Genomic DNA, 21,276 nt, shown 5'->3' with positions numbered 1-21,276 from the left:
CTTAAATTTGACACACATTAAATAATTCTATAGGTGTTAGCATGTAAAAAAATAATTCAGATCTCAACAGCAACAATATTCTTAGATCAATTTTTGGGGAGGGCTATCATAAAACAAAATTTTTTAAAAAAAATCTAAAACAAAGTACATAAATAATTCAATTAATCTTAAATCACTTTGAAGACAAACAATACAGATAGATCTTACACTAAATGCAGGCATATCCACTGTATTTATTAGAACAGTTGTGTTATTAAACAGACCCACTCAGCCTTTTGGATCTTTAATAAAGAGTTGTCACACTGATTGACATGCTTATCCATCACAGTTGGCTAAGAGTTCAATGCACGCCCTGATAAGCGGACTGATGAATTTCCTAAATAACCAGAATTCGACTCTGTATTGTTATCTAAGAAACATCTAATATGAAATGCAAAAGGATCATTTAGCACTTCACTAACATATTAAAAATGTCAAATATACAACTGCTAAAAATTGCAGACATATTTAATCATAATCGAACGTCATTAAAGAAAAAAAAATAGATCTAAAAGTCACTACAACTTTAGTGAATATGTTTTTATGACTTGAGAACCTGCATCCCTCAGGATTGAATTACATCGCTCAGCATTCAATTGCACCCTAACAAATAAATATTTTGTCTACATCAATCCATTTTAAACGGTTGAGGAGCCAACCACCTCACTAACCTTTCATACTCTACGTGCAAGACTCATAATGAACTTAGGGCCGATCAACAATCTCTTTTATGAAGAATTCTGATATTATAAAAAACTTTATGCTAGGATGCTTGACTAAGTTCAGCAAACCGGAGTGTATCTGCAGTGGAACTGTGGATGAAACAAAAGATGAGGTCCGTTTTCCATCGGCCAATAATAGGACGAATCGCGGCAGCAAGCAAAGTTAGACAAGATGCAAAATTGTGTGCAATGGATTGATTTGTTCAACCTATAAAATATTTATGTCAGCATGCAGCAAACACTTGGGATCAGTTTACAGAAGAAACAAGAGATCCTTTAGTACATTAGACAAAAAACACAAGAACAGCACCAAACTCTGAACATGATGAACCAAATATATATATCCCAGACATATGGACATACCGAAAAATAGTCTCAACAATTGGATATTTTCCTTTCGACCATTTTATTCATTTGTTATCTTTTGAGTTGCTGATTCTATGTATATCATGTAATTTAGATTGCCAAAACACCACTAATATTGAATCCACAGATAAATGACCAGCTGAAGACCTAGTTTACAACTTTATATGACTAAGAATGCAAGATACTGTCAGATAAACATTACAACTTAGTTTGTGTTTAAGCATTTAATATTAGCAACAAAACCCCTTCGTTGGATATCTCTACTTGATCTTTCACCAAAACCATCATATATGATTTTCTGGCAAATTCTTTTCATTCTCAACTTTGTAATCTTTTCACAGATTTATAGTCCTGTTTGTCTCATGCTGATCATTACCTCTATTTGTGTGTGTGCTAGAAAAATCATTAAAATCCAACCAACAACAAACCGAACATCTCAACCATTATGGCCTAACTACCAAGTCATGTGCCAGATGGTAACCGACATCCGCCATCTGCCATCTAACATTCATATTGCTGGTCACATCAATTCTGGCCAGAGTAATATGATTTCGTGCTAATAATATTGTGTGAGTAATATCAAATCTACTTACAGTTGACTGGTACAGATTTGTTAGCAAGAATCACACAATGTCTCGAAGCTTCTTCAGGTGTAAATCTTAATTGGTGGTTGCAAGGCACTGTCAGCTACAATTTTACATGCAAAAATAATATAAAAAAGCATCCTTTATTGTTCATTATCATCAAAAGAACATTTCATTTTAAAAACAAATATTAAAAAGGTATCCCATGTTCTGAAAATATCCCATTTCATCAAAGCTACTCTCATATAAAGTAGCACTTTTAGTAAATTGTTTTATATTATAATAGTTTTGATTAAAAGTGTTCCATATTCTAGCAATTTTGATCAATTTTAACTAAATTTGAGTAATTTTAACTAATATTTGAGAAGTTTTAATCAATATTAAATCAGTTTTGACTATACATAGTAGTTTTAAGTATGTTAGAGCAGTTTGATCTAAAGTTGCTACAACAACACTAGAACAATGATATTTTTGAAATACAGGGCGCCTTTTAATTTTTTGCCTTATTTAATTGGGAAGAGATATTCACCTTTTACCTTGGAAATTATAGGTTTCTCTCAAAGTAACCTTTGAAATTATACACTATCTAAGGTGTCAATAAATCATAGTAGCATAGGGCATCACACAACTATCCCATGTACACCAAGGGGACCTCTAAAAACATGTTGATTGCTAAACACTGCATCGAGGCCTATATATTTTTGCTAAAAAGTAACTTGTTTCATCCAAACAAGAAAACATAAACCCACCCTATTATCATGGATTCACATCATTGCATCTAACAAGATGGATGATGCGGCGACATAGGGAGGTCCACTTGGCACGGGATCAACTACCGAGATGGAGATTAAAGTGAAGGTGGTCAATGTCAGGGCGTCAAAGGGTCGAATGGATGACGATTGCAATGGCCGGTCGGGATAGTCAGTGCCTGACCGGCGGGAGACATATTTGAGCAGACCATCCGTCCGGCTCGAGATAATATGATAAGATAATCAGACACTCAATGTGGAGCAATAGGACGTCAAGGAGACCGGAGAATTTGTCTGAACAAGAGGGGTAACTACACAGTCACCGTAGGGAAGAGCAGTTGAGGTCACCAGAGCGGAAGTATCCCTACCGAGCGGCACCCCCGCTCGGCCAAACAGCGGGACCATTATCGTATCCCTCGATATCCTTCTGGGAGATAGTGCCGCTGACACCAGGCATGGACAACAAGCGGATCTTACGGCGGAAGCGTCTGCTGTCTTGTCAGAGATATGCATGCCCTGTTAAGGTATGGTATCAGAGGTATTTTCCTGACAGGTTCTTTCATATGACATATTGGAGAACGTGCCCATACCTCAAGGAGCATACACGTCGCCCACCAGGGCTCTATATAAAGGGGGGTCCATCACCGACGAAGGTACGCATTATTCACTGTTTATGCTAGAGTTACTGTTGCTCCGCTTTCTTCCACTATTCCGGTGACTGACTTGAGCGTCGGAGGGTCAATGTCGGGGACCCCTTCCCTGGCTCGGCACTGACGTTATTTATTTTGCAGAGCGAAGCGAGGTCTACAGCCGGTCAACGAAGCCTCCGCATCCCCAGCTTTCCACATTCTCGCTTTCGAATAGGATCATTTTGATGTCATCTGTGGGAACATATACTGCATCTGAACGAGAAGATGGAGGACGCTAAATGATTTATCACGTTGACGCTAACACAAGAGGAGCTTGACATGTTGATACAAGCTTGAGCAACAAAAATAGTGGAGCAACAACAACAGGCGCTGGCCGAGCGCCAAATGCAGGAGCTAGCAGCATCAGCCGCGAGTCGGTAGGCCGAACCCGGAGACCGAGCGGACCAAATATTTGCTCGAGAAAAGAACAAGAAGCCGACCGACATGTATGGGGAGACACCCAATGCGCCGATCCCCTTTCACTGAGTGCTGTTCAGGACTCCGTCAGAGGAATGGGCCCGAGCGGACAAGGACCGGGGGTCTTTCTCGGATGACGCGCCCGTGCGGGACGCACGTGAAGGAAAGGCACCAAGGGACGATGAATCGCCCGAGCGGATCAATCAACAATTTTCGCAAGGGATTCTGAACGACCCTCTGCCCAGATATTACACCCCGCTGACGATCGGGGAATACAACGGAAGCACTGATCCGGACGATCACTTGGCCAAGTTCGACAACACGACCACACTTCATTAGTACACCGACAGGGTGAAGTGTCGAGTCTTCCTCATCACTCTCTCCGGATCAGCACAACGTTGATTCAAGAGGCTGTCGAATGGATTAATCCACAACTTCAAGGACTTCCGAACCGCGTTTCTACACCACTTCGCCAGTAGTCGCCGCTACCAGAAGACAAGCGTCAACTTATTCTCCTTGAAACAAGGGCCCAGAGAAGCATTGAGGGCCTACATACAACGCTTCAACAAGGTGACCATGGACATCCCAGTGGTCTCCTCAGATGATTGATGAACGCCTTCACCCAGGGGCTCATCGAGGGAGAGTTCTTCAGATCGCTCATTCGGAAATCGCCGAGGGACTTCAACCGCTTGCAAAGGAAGGCAACAGAATACATAAACGTGGAGGAAGCCCAAGCGGCCAGAAGAAGGGAAGTGCCGACCGAACCTGCTGCAGCGCTTGAGCGGCGTCTACCGAGACGCCATCAACCTCCTAAGGGGCTTCGATCGGGGGGAGCACAGCCACACCATGAGCCCAAGTTGCATGTCGTGCAGCATGTGACAGTCAGTCACCCGAAGACTGCAAAAGGCAAGGCATGGAGGACACTATTCTGCTCCTTCCATCAGTCGGCAACACATAACACGCGTGACTGCTATGATCTGACTCCGACTGCAAGTCGATTGGCTCCACGAGGATATCGTTGTCGGTCACCATGACCCGATCGACATCATAGACGCCAGTCGACTAGCCAGAAGGAGGAAGAGAGAGGTGTGTCTGAGCGGTGCCATTACCTACCCCAGTGAAACAACAACACTAGTCCCGCCCGAGTTTTTGCTGAGCGGGATAAACACTCGGCTCGAGAGGAAGAAAATAGGAGCAACGCCGCTCGGGAAGAAATTGGAATGATTGTTGGTGGACCAACGGGCGGTGATTCCAATCGAGTGAGGAAATTGCACGCTCGGTGACTGGAGATCCACGCTGTTGGATGCCGAAGAACCTAAGATAAGCTTCGGCCCCCGAGACTTAGAGGGAGTGGGGATCTCTCACGATGACACCCTGATCATCCGAGCAGTAATTACTAATTACACTATTCATCGAACTTTTGTTGATACAGGAAGCTCGGTGAATATTATATTCAGGAAGGCGTTTGACCAGCTGCAAATCGACCGGAGCGAGTTGCAACCAATGCCCACTATACGGCTTCATAGGCAACGCAGTGTTGTCGATCGACCAGGCACAACTGGCCATTTCGCTCGGAGAGGGGCCGCTGAAGAGGACGAGGACGATGAACTTCATTGTGATGGACGCACCATCCACCTTCAATGTCATACTGGGTCGGCCGACCCTCAACGAGTTTCGAGCGGTGGTGTCTATCTTCTGCAAAAGATTAAGTTTTCGGTGGACAACGACGTGGGCTAAGCCAAAGGCGACCAGTTGGCCGCTCAGCGATGCTACGTTGAAATGGTGAAGTTTGAAGCCAGGGCCGCTCGGAAGAATCAGCGCTTGGAGGTGAACACCGTCATGAGAGAGCTCCTCGCGCTGGTCTACGAAGAGGAGGTCTAGATTCACCCAAGCCGGTAGGAGGCAAGGTGAGTGAAGAAATTCAGATGTATTTGTACAAGTGTATGTCTTGTGGATGCAGGAAGAGAATGAATAAAAATCCCAAGTATTCCAGACTCTTGTACCGATCGGCCAAGTTAAAAGTCGAGCAGCGACTATAAACTCTTGTCCATGCAAACCAACCGTCGAGTGGCGACGTTAAACCCTGGTCTTCACCAACCATCGAGTGGCAACGTTAAACCCTAATCTTCGCCAACCGTCGAGCGGCGACGTTAAACCTGGTCTTCGCCACCGTCGAGCGGCGATATTAAATTCTAGTCTTCGCCAACGATCGAGCGGCTACCTTAAACCCTGATCTTCGTCAATGGTCGAGCGGTGACCTTAAACCGATCGAGCGACGATCTTAAACCTTGGTCTTCGCCAACCGTCGAGCAGCGACATTAAACTTGGTCTTTGCCAATCGTCGAGTGACAACGTTAAACCTTGATCTTCACCAACCGTCGAGCGGAGACGTTAAACCCTGGTCTTAGCCAACCATCGAGCCGTGACATTAAACTCAAGTCTTCGTCAATCATCAAGCGGCGACGTTAAACTCAAGTCTTCGTCAACCATCGAGCGACGACATTAAACCCTCGTCTACGCAAATCAACGGTAGTGGCGACCTTAAACCCAAGTGTTCATTAACCGTCGAGTGGCGACGTTAAACTCTTGTTTATGCAAATCAATGGTCAAGTGGTGACCTTAAACCCTAATCTTCGTCAACGGTCGAGTGACGACCTTAAACCTTGGTCTTCGTCAATGGTTAAGCGGCGACCTTATACCCAAGTCTTCACTAACAGCCAAACGACGGCTATAAACCCGAGTCCACAGTGAATAATAGTTGATCAATCGTTCTAAAACTAAGTTTACGACAAACAAAGAGGAACAACGAATATGTAAGTCGAGAATAAGGCTGACCAAGAAATGTGTTGCCCGAATAAGCAACAGTTTCCACTAAAGTAAAGTTGTTCGGTGGCTTTGGAGTGATCGCTCAGGCACCCAACGACTGGCTACATCGACGATCGGGAGGACATAACACCACACTTAGAAGTTTTTTTGCAAAACGGTAAGTGGTTTGTAGTCCTACTCGAACCGAGCAGCAAAGTATGCATGAGTAAGCGCGACAACCAACAAAATAAGGAAACGTTGAACGACTCGGGGCGATGCTTGAATAAACACATTCAAATAAACAAAGGTACACTGAACGGACGATATTTCATTGCCAGTTAGAAAATATTTACTAGATATCGGGGGCAGTACAAAAAGAGGCAAACTTTGCAAGAGGCGAGCTCACTCGAAGTAGTCCAGCACATCATCGGGCAGCGACTCGGTCAGCTTGTCCCGACTGATGACCTTATTGGTCAGAGTGGTAGGGATATGACAACCGCCCTTCAATTGGTCAAACGTCCCATCGATGGCGAGGTTGAAGAGGCGGATCGCTCAATCGGTGAGCCGATCATTAAAAGGGTCCGAGCGGAGGTAGTCCTGCTTCATAAGCTCGCGCCAACTTGACTCGACACGTTGATAAACTTCCAAAGTCGTGCAGGAGGCCTCCAGTTTGGCTTTCATGGAAGCCAACGCGGCATCCTTAGCATCTAGCTTTTCTTGCGTCGCTGCTTGTTCAGCCGATCCGCTCTCCCGCTCAGCCTTCAGTGTTGCCTCCGCTACCTTTAGACTCTGAGCCAGGACCCAAGCTTCTTTGTTCTTGAGCTCTAAATCCTCGATGGCTCAGAGCTTCTTGGTGTTGGCCGAATGGATCTTCGCTTCAAAGGAGTTGACCTGCTTATTGAGTCGCGTCAATTGCGAAGCTTGCTCGGTGCTTTTGCCCTTCCCTGCCTCCCGTAGCTCGACGCTCTTTTGCAGATTGGCATTCAGTTGAGCAGCCTTGGCAGTCAATTGCTCCACGTACGCCTTTGAAGTTGTTGTTTGCTGCTCAGAGCGCGCAGCTGCTAGACTTCATGCTCCAAAAATGCGAACCTTTGACACATAGCCAAGCTCTCTACCCAATACTGCAATGACCAAGGAATTGTAAGGGCTGAGCGGATAAAAAGAAGTACAAAGGCAACCTACATACCACAGTGGATGGGTATAGTTGTTCGCAAGCTCCCCGGGAGAGATGATCGCCGCACGAGCCCGGGCATCGGCCCATACTACGCGAGCGGCCCTTGGATGCGTATTTGGTGCTCGGGGGTGCGGGACACAATGTCGTCGGGACTGCGTCACTCGTCGGTCGACAAATGTATAATTGCCGCTATTTACCTCTGTTTGTTTGAACCAGAGGGCTTTGAAGTAGCTCTGCCTATCGACTGGGACGTTGGAGCCGATTAGATGCGAGACACTTGGGCCGCCGACAACAATTGTGGCGGCATGAAGATGATCGGCGGTGCACAAATGGTCTCCAGCCGTAGCCCGGACAATGATGGTGTCCGCTCGAATGAAAGGGAGGTGTGGAGCGTTGTGGCTCCTTGTTCGAGAGGAGTAGGTGTGGAGGTCTCGCCTCGCTCAGAAGATGGTCACAAGCTGCCTTGCATCGAAGTCTGCAGGGCAGAATTGACGGAACGAGAGGACACTTCCGCACGACATCTCTTACACTGCCGCAGTGGCTCGCCAGAAGTGGTAGACTCAGAAGCCACTGCGATTGGCAGCATAGAAGGCCGCTCGGGAGGAATATCCGCTGTAGCATTCACTGCATCACTCGTCGCCATTTGACTTCTCCCACCCTCGCTGGCCGGCGCTTGCGTTCCTTCGGCTTTGCCGAATAGATCCTCATGGGAGCCGACCGACTACAGGCCGCGACTCTCTAACTCGGTCACTGTCGCGACATTGATCTCCGCGTCCGCGAAGAGCTGCAAAAAAGAAAACAAATCAGTTAGATTCAAGGATGGAGGGAAGAAAGAACATACCTAGGCTGAACGGAAGCCGTGTGCGAATCGGGCTCAAGCCGAACGCACAAAGGACGCCCTACAGCAGCAATCGGTGAATGTGATATTTCTGACTGACCAAACTTGAAGCTGCCTGGAGATAGTCAGATCGGCTTTTATATTTCCTGAGCGCGAGGGGATTCCTCACCTCTAACTGTCAGCCGATCAGGAAGTCTGGCCGCTTGGGAAAATGAAAGAAAAAGTAGTGGTCCCTCCAATGCTTATTGGAGGACATCTTATAAAAAAAAACCAAGCTCACTCGGGCTTGGAACAAGCGACTCGGACAACTTAAGGTAATAAAAATAATGATAGAGCCGAGGAGTCAAGGGAATGTCGTGCAGGTAGAACAAGACAACGACCCCACACAGCAGGGTAAAGGAGTTCAACACTAACTGATTAAGGGAAATATGGAAGTATTTACAAACAGTGGAGAAGAATAGATGAACGGGGAAACGAAGGCCAGCGGTAAACTGATCTTTAAAGAAACACAAACAACCTGATGGTGGTTCGTGCAGTCAATCGAAGACGGAAGGAATAGCAATTTGATAGCCGGATGTAAATTAGTAGGCAGATTTCAGACTCCCAATGTCGTCCCCGTCGAACCTGAACTCGGTGAAAGTATACCAGAGCCCAGGAACGGGAATGGGAGGCTGTGAGGAACTAGCCATCGAAAATAGAGGAGTTGAGGAAGAACAATGAACAGATTCGAGTAAGAAAAAGGCAAAGAAGCTTACTGAAAAGATCGTCAGAGAAGAAGAAGAAGCGCAGCGTCGCGGAGAGGGAAGAAGGCGAAAGCACGAGGAAGGAAGAAGATGGTGACACAAGTGAGGTTTATAAACCTCGCGGCCGATCGACCTGAGCCGTCCGATCCAGGGTTACGAAAAACTAGGAGAAAATCTAGTCGTTGAATTTGAAATGGCGCCTGTCACATCGCCAGCGGATATCTGTCTGTCACGTCAAACGTGTGGTGGCAGAAAATGGGACACGTAGCGTGCAGTTAGCGGAAGGCATTAATGAGGCTTAATTAAAAGGTATGGTCGCGTGCTCGGCCATAATTATCAAAAATTTACACGGTCTTCAAGAAATTTGGATGACGTTAGGACGCTCAGCCGAGGGAGCGCAAGGAAAGGAGAAAATTCGCCAACTGTTATTGCCCATCGTCTCGATCGAGCACAGATAATGGATTGTCATATAGCCGAACGGCCTAGACACCATCTTCTTTGGGAGGCATGATCCGAGCGGCAACTGCAGACCCAGCCTGACGAAATGAAGCCAAACAGCGAAGATGTTTGTGCCGATCAGAAACTAAGGAGCATATGTAGGGTCCAATGGGTTGTGTAAATACTGAACACGCTATTTGTCCCGTCAGTCGGACTTACAACCTCCATCGACTAGACTTGAGGGGAGGCTTGTGATGCGGTGATATAGGGAGGTGCACCTGGCACGGGGTCAATTGCCGAGATGGAGGTCAAAGTCAAGGTGGTCAACGTCAAGGCATCAAAGGGCCGAACGGATGACGATTGCAACAGCCGGTCGGGACAGTCAGTGCCCGAACGATGGGAGACATGTCCGAGCGGACCACCCGTCCAACTCGGGATAATATGATAAGATAATCAAACGCTCAAGATGGAGCAACAGGATGCCAAGGAGACCGGAGAGCTTGTTCGAATGGGAGGGGTACATTACTACACAGTCACCGCAGGGAAGAGCAGTTGAGGTCAGCAGAACGGAAGTGTCCCGGCCGAGCGGCTACCCTGCTCGGCCAAGTAGCAGGACCATTGTCGTATCCCTCGATATTCTTCTGGGAGATAGTGTCGCTGACACCAGATATGGACAACAGGTAGATCGTACGGCGGAAATTTCTACTGTCTTGTCGAGCATATCTTGTTAAGGTATCGTGTCAGAGATACTTTCTTGACAGATTCCTTCATAGGACATATTGGAGAACGTGCTTATGCCTCGAGGAGCGTGCACGTCGCCCACCAAGGCTCTATATAAAGGGGGGACAATCACTGGCGAAGGTATGCGTTATTCACTGTTTGCGCTAGAGTTATTATTGCTCCGCTTTCTTCCACTATTCCGGTGACTGACTTGAGCATCGGAGGGCCAACGTCGGGACCTCTTCCCTAGTTCGGCACTGACGTTACTTGTTTTGTAGAGCGGAGCGAGATCTACAACTGGTCAGCGAAGCCGCCACATCCCCAGCTTTCCACCTTCCCGCTTTCGAACAGGATCAATGGAAAATACCAACCATAAGTTATTGCAAGATCCTAAGTTCAACCTAAGCCTCTATTGATCAATGAGGTTTACTCCTATACGTATAAAAATCAAATTCTATAGCCACCATTTGTTGTACCATTCCTTGGACTTAAAACCAATGATAAAAATCCAAAGCTAAGAGTATCTCCAATGGTTAGAACTCTATATGAGTTTTTTTTTATAGTCTCAAATATGTCACCTCAATGACACATCAAAAATATAAAAATCTATTACTCTCTTCACAGTAAGAGAAAAAAAAACCTCCATATAATTTTTTTTAGCCTTACATTATCATTTTTTTTATATTACTAATCCCACTCATATTATTAATTTTAAGAAAAGAATAGGTTTAAAATTTCTATAATGGTCAGAGCTTTTTTCTTTTACCTTTTTATTTCACAAACCTCTTTAAAAATCAGATGTCCTGAATCAACAGTCAAACTGTTAGTTAACAATAACTGTGAGGCTCATGCAATCTGCCATCAGTATCTCTCATTTATTGACGCCATTAATGCATCTCTCAAAGGTAGCTTCTTTTTGTATGACCCTGCAGACTGGAAAATCCTGTTGGAACGCTATCAGTTTCACTCTCTCCATCTCTCCTCTCTTATACTATATTCGGTTGATCAGAGAAGGTTATCGATGGCAGCAGACGTGAGTTACTTTGCTGAGAGGGAGGAAGGTGAGGGGAAGAGGGAGCTTGTCACCAAGGATTTGCTGGGCGGTGGTGAGGTATCGCTTAAATCCGCCGAGGTCAACCTCGAGCTCAGAGTTCCTGATGGATGGGAGAGGCGGCTAGACCTAGTGGTAAGTGATCTTATTGTTCCTCAATCTCTTACGTTTGGAATTCACGCAGTTCTTCCTCCTCCCAGCAAGATCGATTTTTTGCGGTGAAATAGTTCTTTTTGGATCATTCTAAATGAGAAATACGACAGTGTAATCCTTTCTGTGGTAGTTTATGGCTGATTTTGTTGTCTGAGTTGTACTGCAACTTCAATCTCTCACGGGATGCATTTGATATATGAAGTTTACTACGGTCTCATTGCTAAAAACTAGATTTTTTTTCCCCCGTTGAGATCCATATAAGAAACTAGTGCTTGCAAAAACTTCAATTACAGTCGGGAAAGACTTACCTCCAGAAGCGCGAACTGCATCCGGCGCACTGCCATCAACACAACCTCAACCTCGCGCTTCCTCCGCCGTCCACCGCGGCGCTCTTCCCGGAGGTCAACGCTGGAGTGCCGCCGTCCAGGTACCAGAGCGTGTGCACCCTCGAGAAGGTGCGGTCCGCCCTCCAGCGCGCCGGCCACCGCCCCTACGAATTCCCCTTAACTCCTTCCTCGCCGTCGACCGGCGTCGACTGCTCGGCGAAGCGGATGGCAACAGGTAATCGGGAACTCGACGAGCTGTCGCCCGCGATAGCCAGGTGCCCTGGTTGCCTACTCTACGTGCTCGTGTCGCCGGCGGCGCGGCGGTGCCCTAGGTGCGCGGCGCACCTCGCGGTCGACGGCGAGGCCAACAAGAGACACAAGTTTGACCTGAACTCGCCGAACCATTGATGCAAGTAATAAATTGTAAAATTCATTTGTAAAATACGAACTGTTTGTGCAAAATTAAGAGATGAACAAAATGGAATATGTACCTTTTGTCCATAAATCATATTAAAAAATGACTTATATGTTAATTTCTAAAATATAATTTGTGAATTAATTTGCAGGATATTTGATTTGATTATCAATTTAGAGGAGATTTTTTTTTTTACAATTTAATCATATGAAAAATAAGAGAGAATATTTGAAAACTGATGTCACAGCGAAGTTGTAAAACACAGTTTTGTAATATGATGACATATTTTGGTAAAAGAATAAAGATAAGGGGCTGCTTAAATAGCGAGTTTGCTGTGCTGTGGATTACCATGTGGGTTTGGCGTCTGGATTGAATTCAGATGTTTGAGATTGAATCCAGGTTCTATGATTTAATCAGAATATTTTAAATTTTTTTAAAGATATATTATATATATTTTTAAAGTTTAAAATTATTCAAGAGTAAAAATTTTAAATATATAATATTCTTCTTTAAAAAATCTTAATTTAAAAAAAAATTAAATCTATTGTGGCGTTTACTATAGCGGACAGAACCGACTTAAAAAGATTAATAATCTTAAAACTTAAAAGGGTGTGTTGCATATGAATTTGTGGGAGGGGCGAAATATAATTTCCCATACTTGCGTGTGTATATTTATGTATGGAATATCTAAAACTCGAAGGGGCCAAATACTAGAACACAATCGCAGACTGAGCGCTTTGCCCTAATCCAGCCGCCGGTTCCTTTTGTCCCAGACGGTTTGCCGTTCGCCGCCGGACGGATCTTCTCTGGCGTCGTTCTCGCTGCTACCTTTGTCGAAGGTACATATCTTTCCTTTCTTCTTCTTCTTCTTCTTCTCTCCATGAGCTTCGAATTTATTCCGATTGTTACTTTATTCGTTTCTTCCAAACGATCTGTGGATCCATCAATGAATCGAGAAACCTGGTGAAAAAAGTTTTCGAAAAGGTGCTAATTGTGTCTCCTTGTAACTTTTTCCTTTGCTGTTCTAAACCTAGGTCTTCATTCCACCGAGGATACGATAAACCAGAGGGGGCGCGATGTTTTCCTCGATTCTAACTCTCCCAGCCCCGCCCGCCGATGGAGATCTAGGCCCGATTCCTCCTTCCCAGATTTCCGCCGATGTCTCTATCAGTGAGCCTCAGGATCAGAAAGAACTCCCGCCGCCGCCTCCTCCAGCTCCGGTCGCCACCCACACGAACCCAATTGGTATCATCCATCCTCCGCCAGATGTCCGAATGATCATAGATAAGACTGCAACTTTCGTCGCCAAAAATGGCCCTGAGTTCGAAAAGAGAATCCTTGCTCATAATGCCGGGAACAACAAGTTCAATTTTTTGATTTCTTCGGATCCTTATCATGCATACTATCAGCATAAAGTTTCAGAGCAACGTGCCTTGGCTCAAAGTGCCCCTCAGCTGCCCCCAGGAGACGCCTCTCAGGCGACGGATGCTGCCCCTTTGCCTTCTGATGGCTCGATTGCCCCTACATCTGCAACTGCACCATCCGATGAGGCAGCAGCTAAGGTCGACCCTGCTGCTCAGTTCAGGATTCCTCCAAAGAAGGTCCTTGAGCCACCTGATGCTGAACAATACACAGTTAGGCTCCCTGAAGGAATCACTGGTGAGGAATTGGACATAATTAAGCTCACTGCACAGTTTGTCGCACGCAATGGGAAGAACTTCCTGACCAATCTTTCAAACCGTGAGATGAGCAACCCTCAATTCCACTTCTTGAAGCCAACACACAGCATGTTCACGTTCTTCACGACTTTGACGGATGCATACTCCAAGGTGCTGATGCCTCCAACAGGGTTGACAGAAAAGCTGCATAAAAGCATCAGGGATAGGACAACAGTACTTGAGAGATGTTTGCACCGTTTGGAATGGGAGCGGTCTCAGGAACAAGCTAGGCTTTTGGCTGAGGATGAGATCGAGCAGGAGAGGATGCAAATGGCGATGATTGATTGGCATGATTTTGTTGTGGTCGAAACCATTGAGTTCGCTGATGACGAGGAAGAAGAGCTTCCCATGCCAATGACATTGGATCAGGTCATAAGGAGGAGCAAGATGTCTGCATTGGATGAAGAGGAACCGAATCAAATAGCTGAACCAGGCAAAGAGATGGAGATGGAGATGGATGAAGAAGAGATACAACTTGTCGAGGAAGGAATGAGAGCTGCAAGACTTGAGGAGAATGGCACGGATGAGAAGAGGAGTGAAATAAAGGCACCTAGTGATGAGCCTGAGCCTCCAATGCGGATAGTGAAGAACTGGAAGAGGCCTGAGGAGAGGATTCATGCTGAACGAGATCCAACAAACTTTGTGATTTCACCCATCACCAATGAGCTAATTCCTATCAATGAGATGGCAGAGCACATGCGCATCTCTCTCATCGATCCCAAATACAAGGAGCAGAAGGAAAGAATGATGGCTAAAATCCGGGAGACTACTCTTGCTCCTGATGATGAGATTTCCAAGAACATTGTTGGGCTTGCACGAACTCGTCCTGATATTTTTGGCACCACAGAAGAAGAAGTATCTAATGCTGTTAAAGCAGAAATTGAGAAAAAGAAGGATGAGCAGCCAAAGCAGGTCATATGGGATGGACACTCAGGAAGTATTGGGCGCACTGCCACTCAAGCCTTATCACAGGGTGCAACTGGTGAGGAACAAACTGATACTAACAGTGACTTGAGGTTACTTCCAGGTCCAGCACCAGCACCTAGACCTGGTGTGCCGTTAGTCCGCCCGCTTCCTCCACCTCCTGGATTGGCACTAAATATTCCTCGTTTCCCACCGAACATGGTTCCATATTCTGTTCCTGGATCAGCTGGTGGTGTTGTCCCTCCTCCAAGGCCTGGCATGATGCCAATGATGCCTTCTGTGAGGCCTGCACCTTCATCTATGCCTTTGAATTCGTCACAGCAGCCCATTATGATTAACCAGCAGCCAGGAATTCAAGTCAACCCACCGAGCTTTCCTGTGCCTCCCCCTCCTGGATCCCAATTTACACCGTTAGGGGTTCCTCGACCATTTGTTCCAATGCATATGCCACCGCCTAACATGCAGATGGTTCCTCCGCCTCCGCCTCCATATGGAATGCCACCTCCTCCACCTCCAGAGGACGCTCCACCACTTCCTGATGAACCTGAACCAAAACGGCAAAGAGTCGACGATGTTTCTCTCATTCCAGAGGATCAGTTCCTTGCTCAACATCCTGTAACATCTCTTTTCTTGTGTTAATTTGCTTTCTATTGTTTATTACAGGTCATGTAACTAATTGTTTTTTCCAGGGATCTGTCCGAGTTTCTGTATTGGTTCCTAATGTGGATGAAGGAAACTTGAAAGGTCAACTTTTGGAGATCACAGTCCAGTCTCTGGCTGAGACTGTTGGCAGTCTTAAGGAGAAAATTGCAGCCGAGGTTCAGCTTCCTGCTAATAAGCAGAAACTGAGTGCTCGGGCTGGTTTTCTCAAGGATAATCTTACGCTTGCGTACTACAACATTGGCCTTGGCGAAGCTCTGACACTTGCTCTAAGGGAACGTGGCGGGAGGAAGAGATGAACTTGTCTTGAAACAGAGATGGTTAAATAGGTCGTTGCAAAAGTTTCTTGCATCTGGTTGTAGTACTTGTTGTGATCTTTCTAATTTGGGTCACAACCAATATATTGGAGATGAGTTTTTGCTAATTAGGATTTGAGACTTATCTATGCTGATGAACTTTAAAATTCATAGTGCAGATTCAGAATTCGGGTGCTAATGTTTCTCTATTTGTTGCCCAAAATGAATGTGTTCCTTCAAAGGGGCAAAACATAGCATCCTATGGTTGCTTTGTAGTGTTACGAAAACCTTTGTTGATCTGCAGTATCTATGCCTTGCTTCATTCATTCAAATATCATTTTGATCTCATGTTATCTGATGCAGGTTCAATGTTCTTAATCCTAGTTAAGGAGACAAATTCTTCAGATCTATTGGAATATTCAGGTGCTGGTATTTTTTGTCAGCAGACAAGCTTGTATTTTATTTCCCCTTTTTCTTGCAGAATCTTCATCACTATTTCTTATTATGTGAGGAAGCAGATGAATTTTATTGTTTTGCTCTTACTACCAATTTTATTTAGTCTGTTTGTGAGCAGTTCCCAGCATGTGTTAAATGGAATACTTGTTTATCAACAGCTTGATGAGATTTCAATTTGCCTGCAATCAAGTTGGCACCAATTTCATGTGAAGCGAAGATCTGGTCGGTTTTTTTTAACTATCTTCTGCATAGTAGTTTATTACATGGAGTTTTTTAATGTTTGGTCGCAGCGAACTGTTACAGTTTTATTTATTGATTTGGATGATGAGAGTGGGCTAGAACTGAGAGATACAACAAGAAAACCTCCTTTTGGCAAACTTATTTAGTGATGATTTTGTTTTATTATATCAAGGGAAATTCCTTCAAGTTGTTGAGGATGAAGATTTATTTTGAACCTCGAGATGAGAATTTCCATTACTCAAATTCTTATTTATATATTTGCCAAAGGTTGTCCATGCATCAAAACATTTTGTACCATTGGTAAAACCTTCTCTTGTGGACAAGAAACACTGGTTTAATATGCGGTTTAATATGCAATCTACAATGCTATGCTGGTTCCTTGACTCATCAATCATTCATTCTGTTATTCAATTTACAAAATATGAGTAATTATAGTTATAAATGGAGTTGGGGTCAGTGAAGCCAGAGAATTCTTATGCCCGTTCATCCAAGGCTCTAGAGACAACAAGAAAGAGGAGAGAGAGAAAATACAGTTGTCTGTTATGAAAGAAGTTGAACTTCTAGCATTCTGAGGGAACCCTGCATGCCAATCCCTTGATAGCATGTTTGCACTGAAACCTATAATAGATGAACTTGTCAGATCAACTTGCAGATGAACAATTGCAATGGAATGCAGAGAAACGCAATCGGCACAGAGTAGGAAGATGGTGTTGGTTGAATTTCTTTGTAATGCTGTTAACGTTTTTTCCATTAGAATTAACACTAGCGGCAATCATCTAATGGCTGTTTCTCGTCATAAAAAAATATGATGTCAATCTTATAAATTCGAGGACAAGATGACTAAATGAGATTGATGCTTTACGTAACTACAGGTAAAAAAATTGCTTAACAAGTTGGGGTCTACTTACCACATCACATCATTTTCATTTGAATTCGGACATGTAGAGATAGAAGCTAGTGATTTATTGTCTGAACTGCTAGTGGGAGGTATTGGAACCTTGCACTTTATATGTAATTTGAGCGGTACTACCTGTAATGATGCAAACAAGTTAAAAGTTTTTACAATCTGAGACAGAATTGACGGATATAATATGGGCATATTATCAATAGTATAGGATATTGAGTTACCTTGCTGCTAAATCTAAAATCACGCTTAGGCAAAAAATGGAGCGGCAGTCTGAAAGTTGAGTAACTTCTGACCAACAAGAACAGCTTAGATGGGCCTACAAAGAACTCAGAGTTGATGCTAAGTGGGAGTGCTTAATGTTATCTTCATTAGAGTAGAAAATAGGCAAATTAAGTGGCAAACCTATTAAAGAAAAGCTTCCTACACCAGCTGATATTAAAGCTCTAATAGACTGGTCATGAAAATCAAGTTAGCAGAGTTAAGAAATGCAAATGAACAACTAGCTATATAGTTACACAAAAGACCAACCTTTTTGGCAATGAAATCTGCAACTTTACTCTTGGTGGATTCAGTAGCTCTACCAAAATCAAGTTTTCCTCCATTGAATACTAGCTGATACACATGTTGAGGCCTTACAAGACTTCCTCCAAGAACCAAAATAACTTCTTGTATGTCGGGCATTTCGTCTAGAGCTAGTTGAAGTGCTGAAAGTAAAGCAGAAATTTTACACGTCACTTTTTCCATCCTTATCCCTTGCTTAATCTCTCTTTTCCTTAGGTTATGTTTCCGCCTATCAGATGCCTTTGTTGCATTTGGTGAAAGACATGTCTCTTCCTAGAATAAGAAGCTTCATCAGATGAAATAATTGACCACATGAGAACCTGTCCAGCACACACTGAATATTTCACCTACAAAAGTTTTATAAGTCTTCCTTCAGAGCTTCATATTCATTTTCAATGTGCTGCAGAATCCTGAACAGGAAGAGGAACATCAAGAAATTTTTTGATTCATGTTCAATTGATAAGGAATTTAAGTCTTGTAAAGTTGCAAATTCACTTTTAGCAAAACTGACAAACATATCATTTATCTAATGCTAAGTGGTCCGCATGCTAACACCAAATAACAGAAACAAGGATGTTCAAATGGTGTAGAGTTACAAAAGGTTAAGCTTCATCCTGATTAACACTCTGCGCCAAGTAGTATAGTTTCTATTATGCAATAAAAAGAAAATATGAAACTTTGCTAGAGATCTCTGGCCTTCTTCTAACTGATTTATCACAGTAGCACATTATTGTTGGTGCAATTAGCTCTTGGTTTAAGTTAACAATGGTACAAATTGGATTTTGATATTTGAACAATATATTTGTGTTTGACTAATATGATGGATGATTAGAGAAGATGTGACGAGTAGGTTAAGGTGGCTGGATACTTGACATTGGGAAAAAACTAAGTGGGTCAATATTGACTAGATGTTTGATGACGAAGGAAGTCTTAATGGCCGAGGATTGGATGTTAGGCAAGTAAAGAAGTCCAAGCCGTGAAAAAATTGCTGGATGCTTAGTAGTGAAGTAAGTTCTAAGAGGTTAAGAAGAATCGGATGTTGAGCAAGTGAGGAAATTTAAGCAGGTCTAGGAGGATTAGATGCTTGACAATGGTGGACTTGATAATGTTGAAAGTCTTGGTAAGTCAAGAATGATCGAATACTAAACGAAGTTGAAGTCCCATAGTAATAGTTTCTAGGCATTGGAAATTTTGAAAACAAGGAATCCCTTGGCACAAGGAGATTCTAATAAGTCAAGGTTGACTTGTACTAAGCAAATGAGAAAGTCCCATAAATTTAGAGTCTCTTGGCACCACATGGATTCAACCTTGGTATGAATAGAATTAGAGTGCAAGTCAACTAGTGAAGAGGAGCATTGTTTAGACAAATTTGGGGTATTTGCAATCGATTGATAGTGTAATTGTAGTTGATTGAAGAACCTAAAACTACAAAGTTGTAGTTTGGATGAATATAAAGTTTGAAGCAGTTGACTGGTCTGATGAGGATATCAATCAACTGGTAGAGTCCATTAGCCCGTCGACTCAGATTAATTGCAAATAAATATAATATTTATCAATCGACTAACCAATCGACTTAAGTTATTTATCAACAACCAAAATGTTTGCTAGTCGATTGAAAATGATAATAGCAATTCTAAAATAGGTATTTGTGGATGACCTAAGATGCGGATAAAGCTATAACAACACTTGAATTTTGAAGGACTATAATGGAGCAATGAAGTAGAAGGCAACAAGTAGTCGACTGGAAGATAACAAAATAGTCAACTAATTGGTGGATGGATTTTATCGAAGTTTCGTTCACTAGTGGATCCCGAAAAAGTATTGTTACATTGTTGGGCTACATTGAGCATCCTATATAACAAAACAAACAAGAGATATTTGGTTATAATTTTGTTTACTACATTAGTTTTTATTTAGTTGTATTTTTGTGTTTATTGTAAGAAATTTCTTCATCCACGTAAGATATTCAAAAGGAAAAAAAGTGATGGTGGTATCATAAGTTATCATACAATGGAGAATAGAAATGAAAGGTTCTTAACCATGCCCTCCCTCACCCACCCAGTAGCTCTTTGTAACCCAAAAATTGTAACCTAGTTGATATTTTCATGCTTTATGTAAAAGAACGAAATCAGTAACCCATGTGGTAAATGGTGACAGCTCATCCAATCACCCTGGCCTCGGGGTGAGATGAAGGCAGTAAATTATCATCATTGAGCAGACTTTTTAAGTGAGAGGGATTACGAAATCAATAACCCATGTGGCAAAAGGCGAAATCGCTCGCCCCTAGCGCTCCTGTCGCACCCGACCCAAGGCCATCACAAGGGAGATAAATCACAGCATCCTGAGCGAGCATGTGGCAGGTGGGGTGAGTTGCACAGGACCGGGGATTTACGTCCGACTATCTTGAGTTTCGACCCCGCGATCTCATGTGGCAAACATTCCACCACATACCAACTCGGATGACATATGGGGTCACGAAATCAGTAACCCAGTAACATAGGATGGTGTTGGTGATTAGTTGTAGTCTTCAAACACAGCATAGTAGGGAACAGTTCAGCTTTTCAAATTTCTACTTTTTCAGCACAAATCTCCGCAAACCAAAGAGATTCCAAGGAACCCAATCCTGAATTGAAGAAAGGCCCCCAACCTCTGCAGCAAAACCTATATCACAATCCAGAAGTCAAAAGAAGGCTAAAACTATGAAATTTCCGCACAAATATACACGACGTTCGACAATCCCCCTAACGACAACCAGAAGGCAAAGAAATTGCAAGCGAAAGGAACAACAAGAAGCAAACAAATAAGGGGGTTTAGAATTTCGGAAGCTTACGAGGGGATCTGGTGGTGGATGTAGAGAACAAACCTGAGGATCTCCTTGACGACGTGGAAGATATCAGAACTTCCCAGTAGGGATGGTGATAGGTTGGATTCTATATCCTCCATCTCCATTTTCATTTATTATATCCATCACCATCTCTATTCCCATTCTCATCTCCATCGGATTTTTAACTTTCATCATCATCCCTATATCTATTGGAGATCAGATATTCATACTCATACCTATCAAAAAATCGAACATCCTCTATACTAATAATTTTATTCAATATTTATAATCAAACCATCATAACACATTTAGTTTATGAATTTAAAAAACATTCAAAAAAATAAAATAACACCTTAGAAATATATCATATTGAAGATACAAATAAAATAACTAAAAACTAAATGAAGTCAAATAAAAATAACTTAATTCAGTTGACTAGCTACTTCCACTAGTTTCAAAAT

The 21,276-nt window shown here is 43.4% G+C and overlaps 3 protein-coding genes and 1 long non-coding RNA gene across 4 annotated transcripts; 2 read left to right on the top strand and 2 right to left on the bottom strand.

The window, feature by feature from the left end:
* Positions 1-506: 506 nt before the first annotated feature.
* On the bottom strand, positions 507-11,935 carry LOC121988536. The gene is made up of 3 exons (XR_006114043.1): positions 11,797-11,935; positions 1,721-1,814; positions 507-969 (listed from the first exon to the last, which is right to left on the bottom strand). It is a non-coding gene; the product is annotated as an uncharacterized LOC121988536 (long non-coding RNA).
* Positions 11,191-12,222, top strand: LOC121988535. Its single transcript, XM_042542003.1, has 2 exons — positions 11,191-11,470; positions 11,782-12,222. Exons 1-2 carry the CDS (start codon positions 11,306-11,308, stop codon positions 12,220-12,222), a joined length of 606 nt encoding a protein of 201 aa, XP_042397937.1. The 5' UTR covers positions 11,191-11,305.
* A 682-nt stretch (positions 12,223-12,904) lies between these two features.
* LOC121988534 (probable splicing factor 3A subunit 1) lies at positions 12,905-15,996 on the top strand. Its single transcript, XM_042542002.1, has 3 exons — positions 12,905-13,068; positions 13,264-15,486; positions 15,561-15,996. Exons 2-3 carry the CDS (start codon positions 13,306-13,308, stop codon positions 15,828-15,830), a joined length of 2,451 nt encoding a protein of 816 aa, XP_042397936.1. The 5' UTR covers positions 12,905-13,068; positions 13,264-13,305; the 3' UTR covers positions 15,831-15,996.
* A 1,005-nt stretch (positions 15,997-17,001) lies between these two features.
* Positions 17,002-20,934, bottom strand: LOC121991291. Its single transcript, XM_042545306.1, has 7 exons — positions 20,822-20,934; positions 18,353-18,401; positions 17,959-18,264; positions 17,833-17,881; positions 17,652-17,746; positions 17,432-17,553; positions 17,002-17,141 (listed from the first exon to the last, which is right to left on the bottom strand). Exons 1-7 carry the CDS (start codon positions 20,932-20,934, stop codon positions 17,084-17,086), a joined length of 792 nt encoding a protein of 263 aa, XP_042401240.1. The 3' UTR covers positions 17,002-17,083.
* Between the last annotated feature and the right edge of the window lie 342 nt (positions 20,935-21,276).

This window comes from Zingiber officinale, chromosome 6B, assembly GCF_018446385.1.
Source record: "Zingiber officinale cultivar Zhangliang chromosome 6B, Zo_v1.1, whole genome shotgun sequence".
Classification (NCBI taxonomy): Eukaryota; Viridiplantae; Streptophyta; class Magnoliopsida; order Zingiberales; family Zingiberaceae; genus Zingiber; species Zingiber officinale.
Note: the sequence above shows the minus strand (reverse complement) of the source record. Positions and strands in the feature narration are given on the sequence as shown.

Excerpts from the sequence above, each read along its gene's own strand:
- LOC121991291 (XM_042545306.1), bottom strand. The coding sequence starts at position 20,934 with ATGGAGGATATAGAATCCAACCTATCACCATCCCTACTGGGAAGTTCT. Across the intron at positions 18,402-20,821 it reads ATCCACCACCAGATCCCCTC|GATTCTGCAGCACATTGAAA; the intron begins GTAAGCTTCCGA and ends CTTCCTGTTCAG. Across the intron at positions 17,747-17,832 it reads AGGAAGCTTTTCTTTAATAG|GCCCATCTAAGCTGTTCTTG; the intron begins GTTTGCCACTTA and ends AGTTCTTTGTAG.
- LOC121988535 (XM_042542003.1), top strand. The coding sequence starts at position 11,306 with ATGGCAGCAGACGTGAGTTACTTTGCTGAGAGGGAGGAAGGTGAGGGG. Across the intron at positions 11,471-11,781 it reads AGAGGCGGCTAGACCTAGTG|TCGGGAAAGACTTACCTCCA; the intron begins GTAAGTGATCTT and ends CTTCAATTACAG.
- LOC121988534 (XM_042542002.1), top strand. The coding sequence starts at position 13,306 with ATGTTTTCCTCGATTCTAACTCTCCCAGCCCCGCCCGCCGATGGAGAT. Across the intron at positions 15,487-15,560 it reads AGTTCCTTGCTCAACATCCT|GGATCTGTCCGAGTTTCTGT; the intron begins GTAACATCTCTT and ends TGTTTTTTCCAG.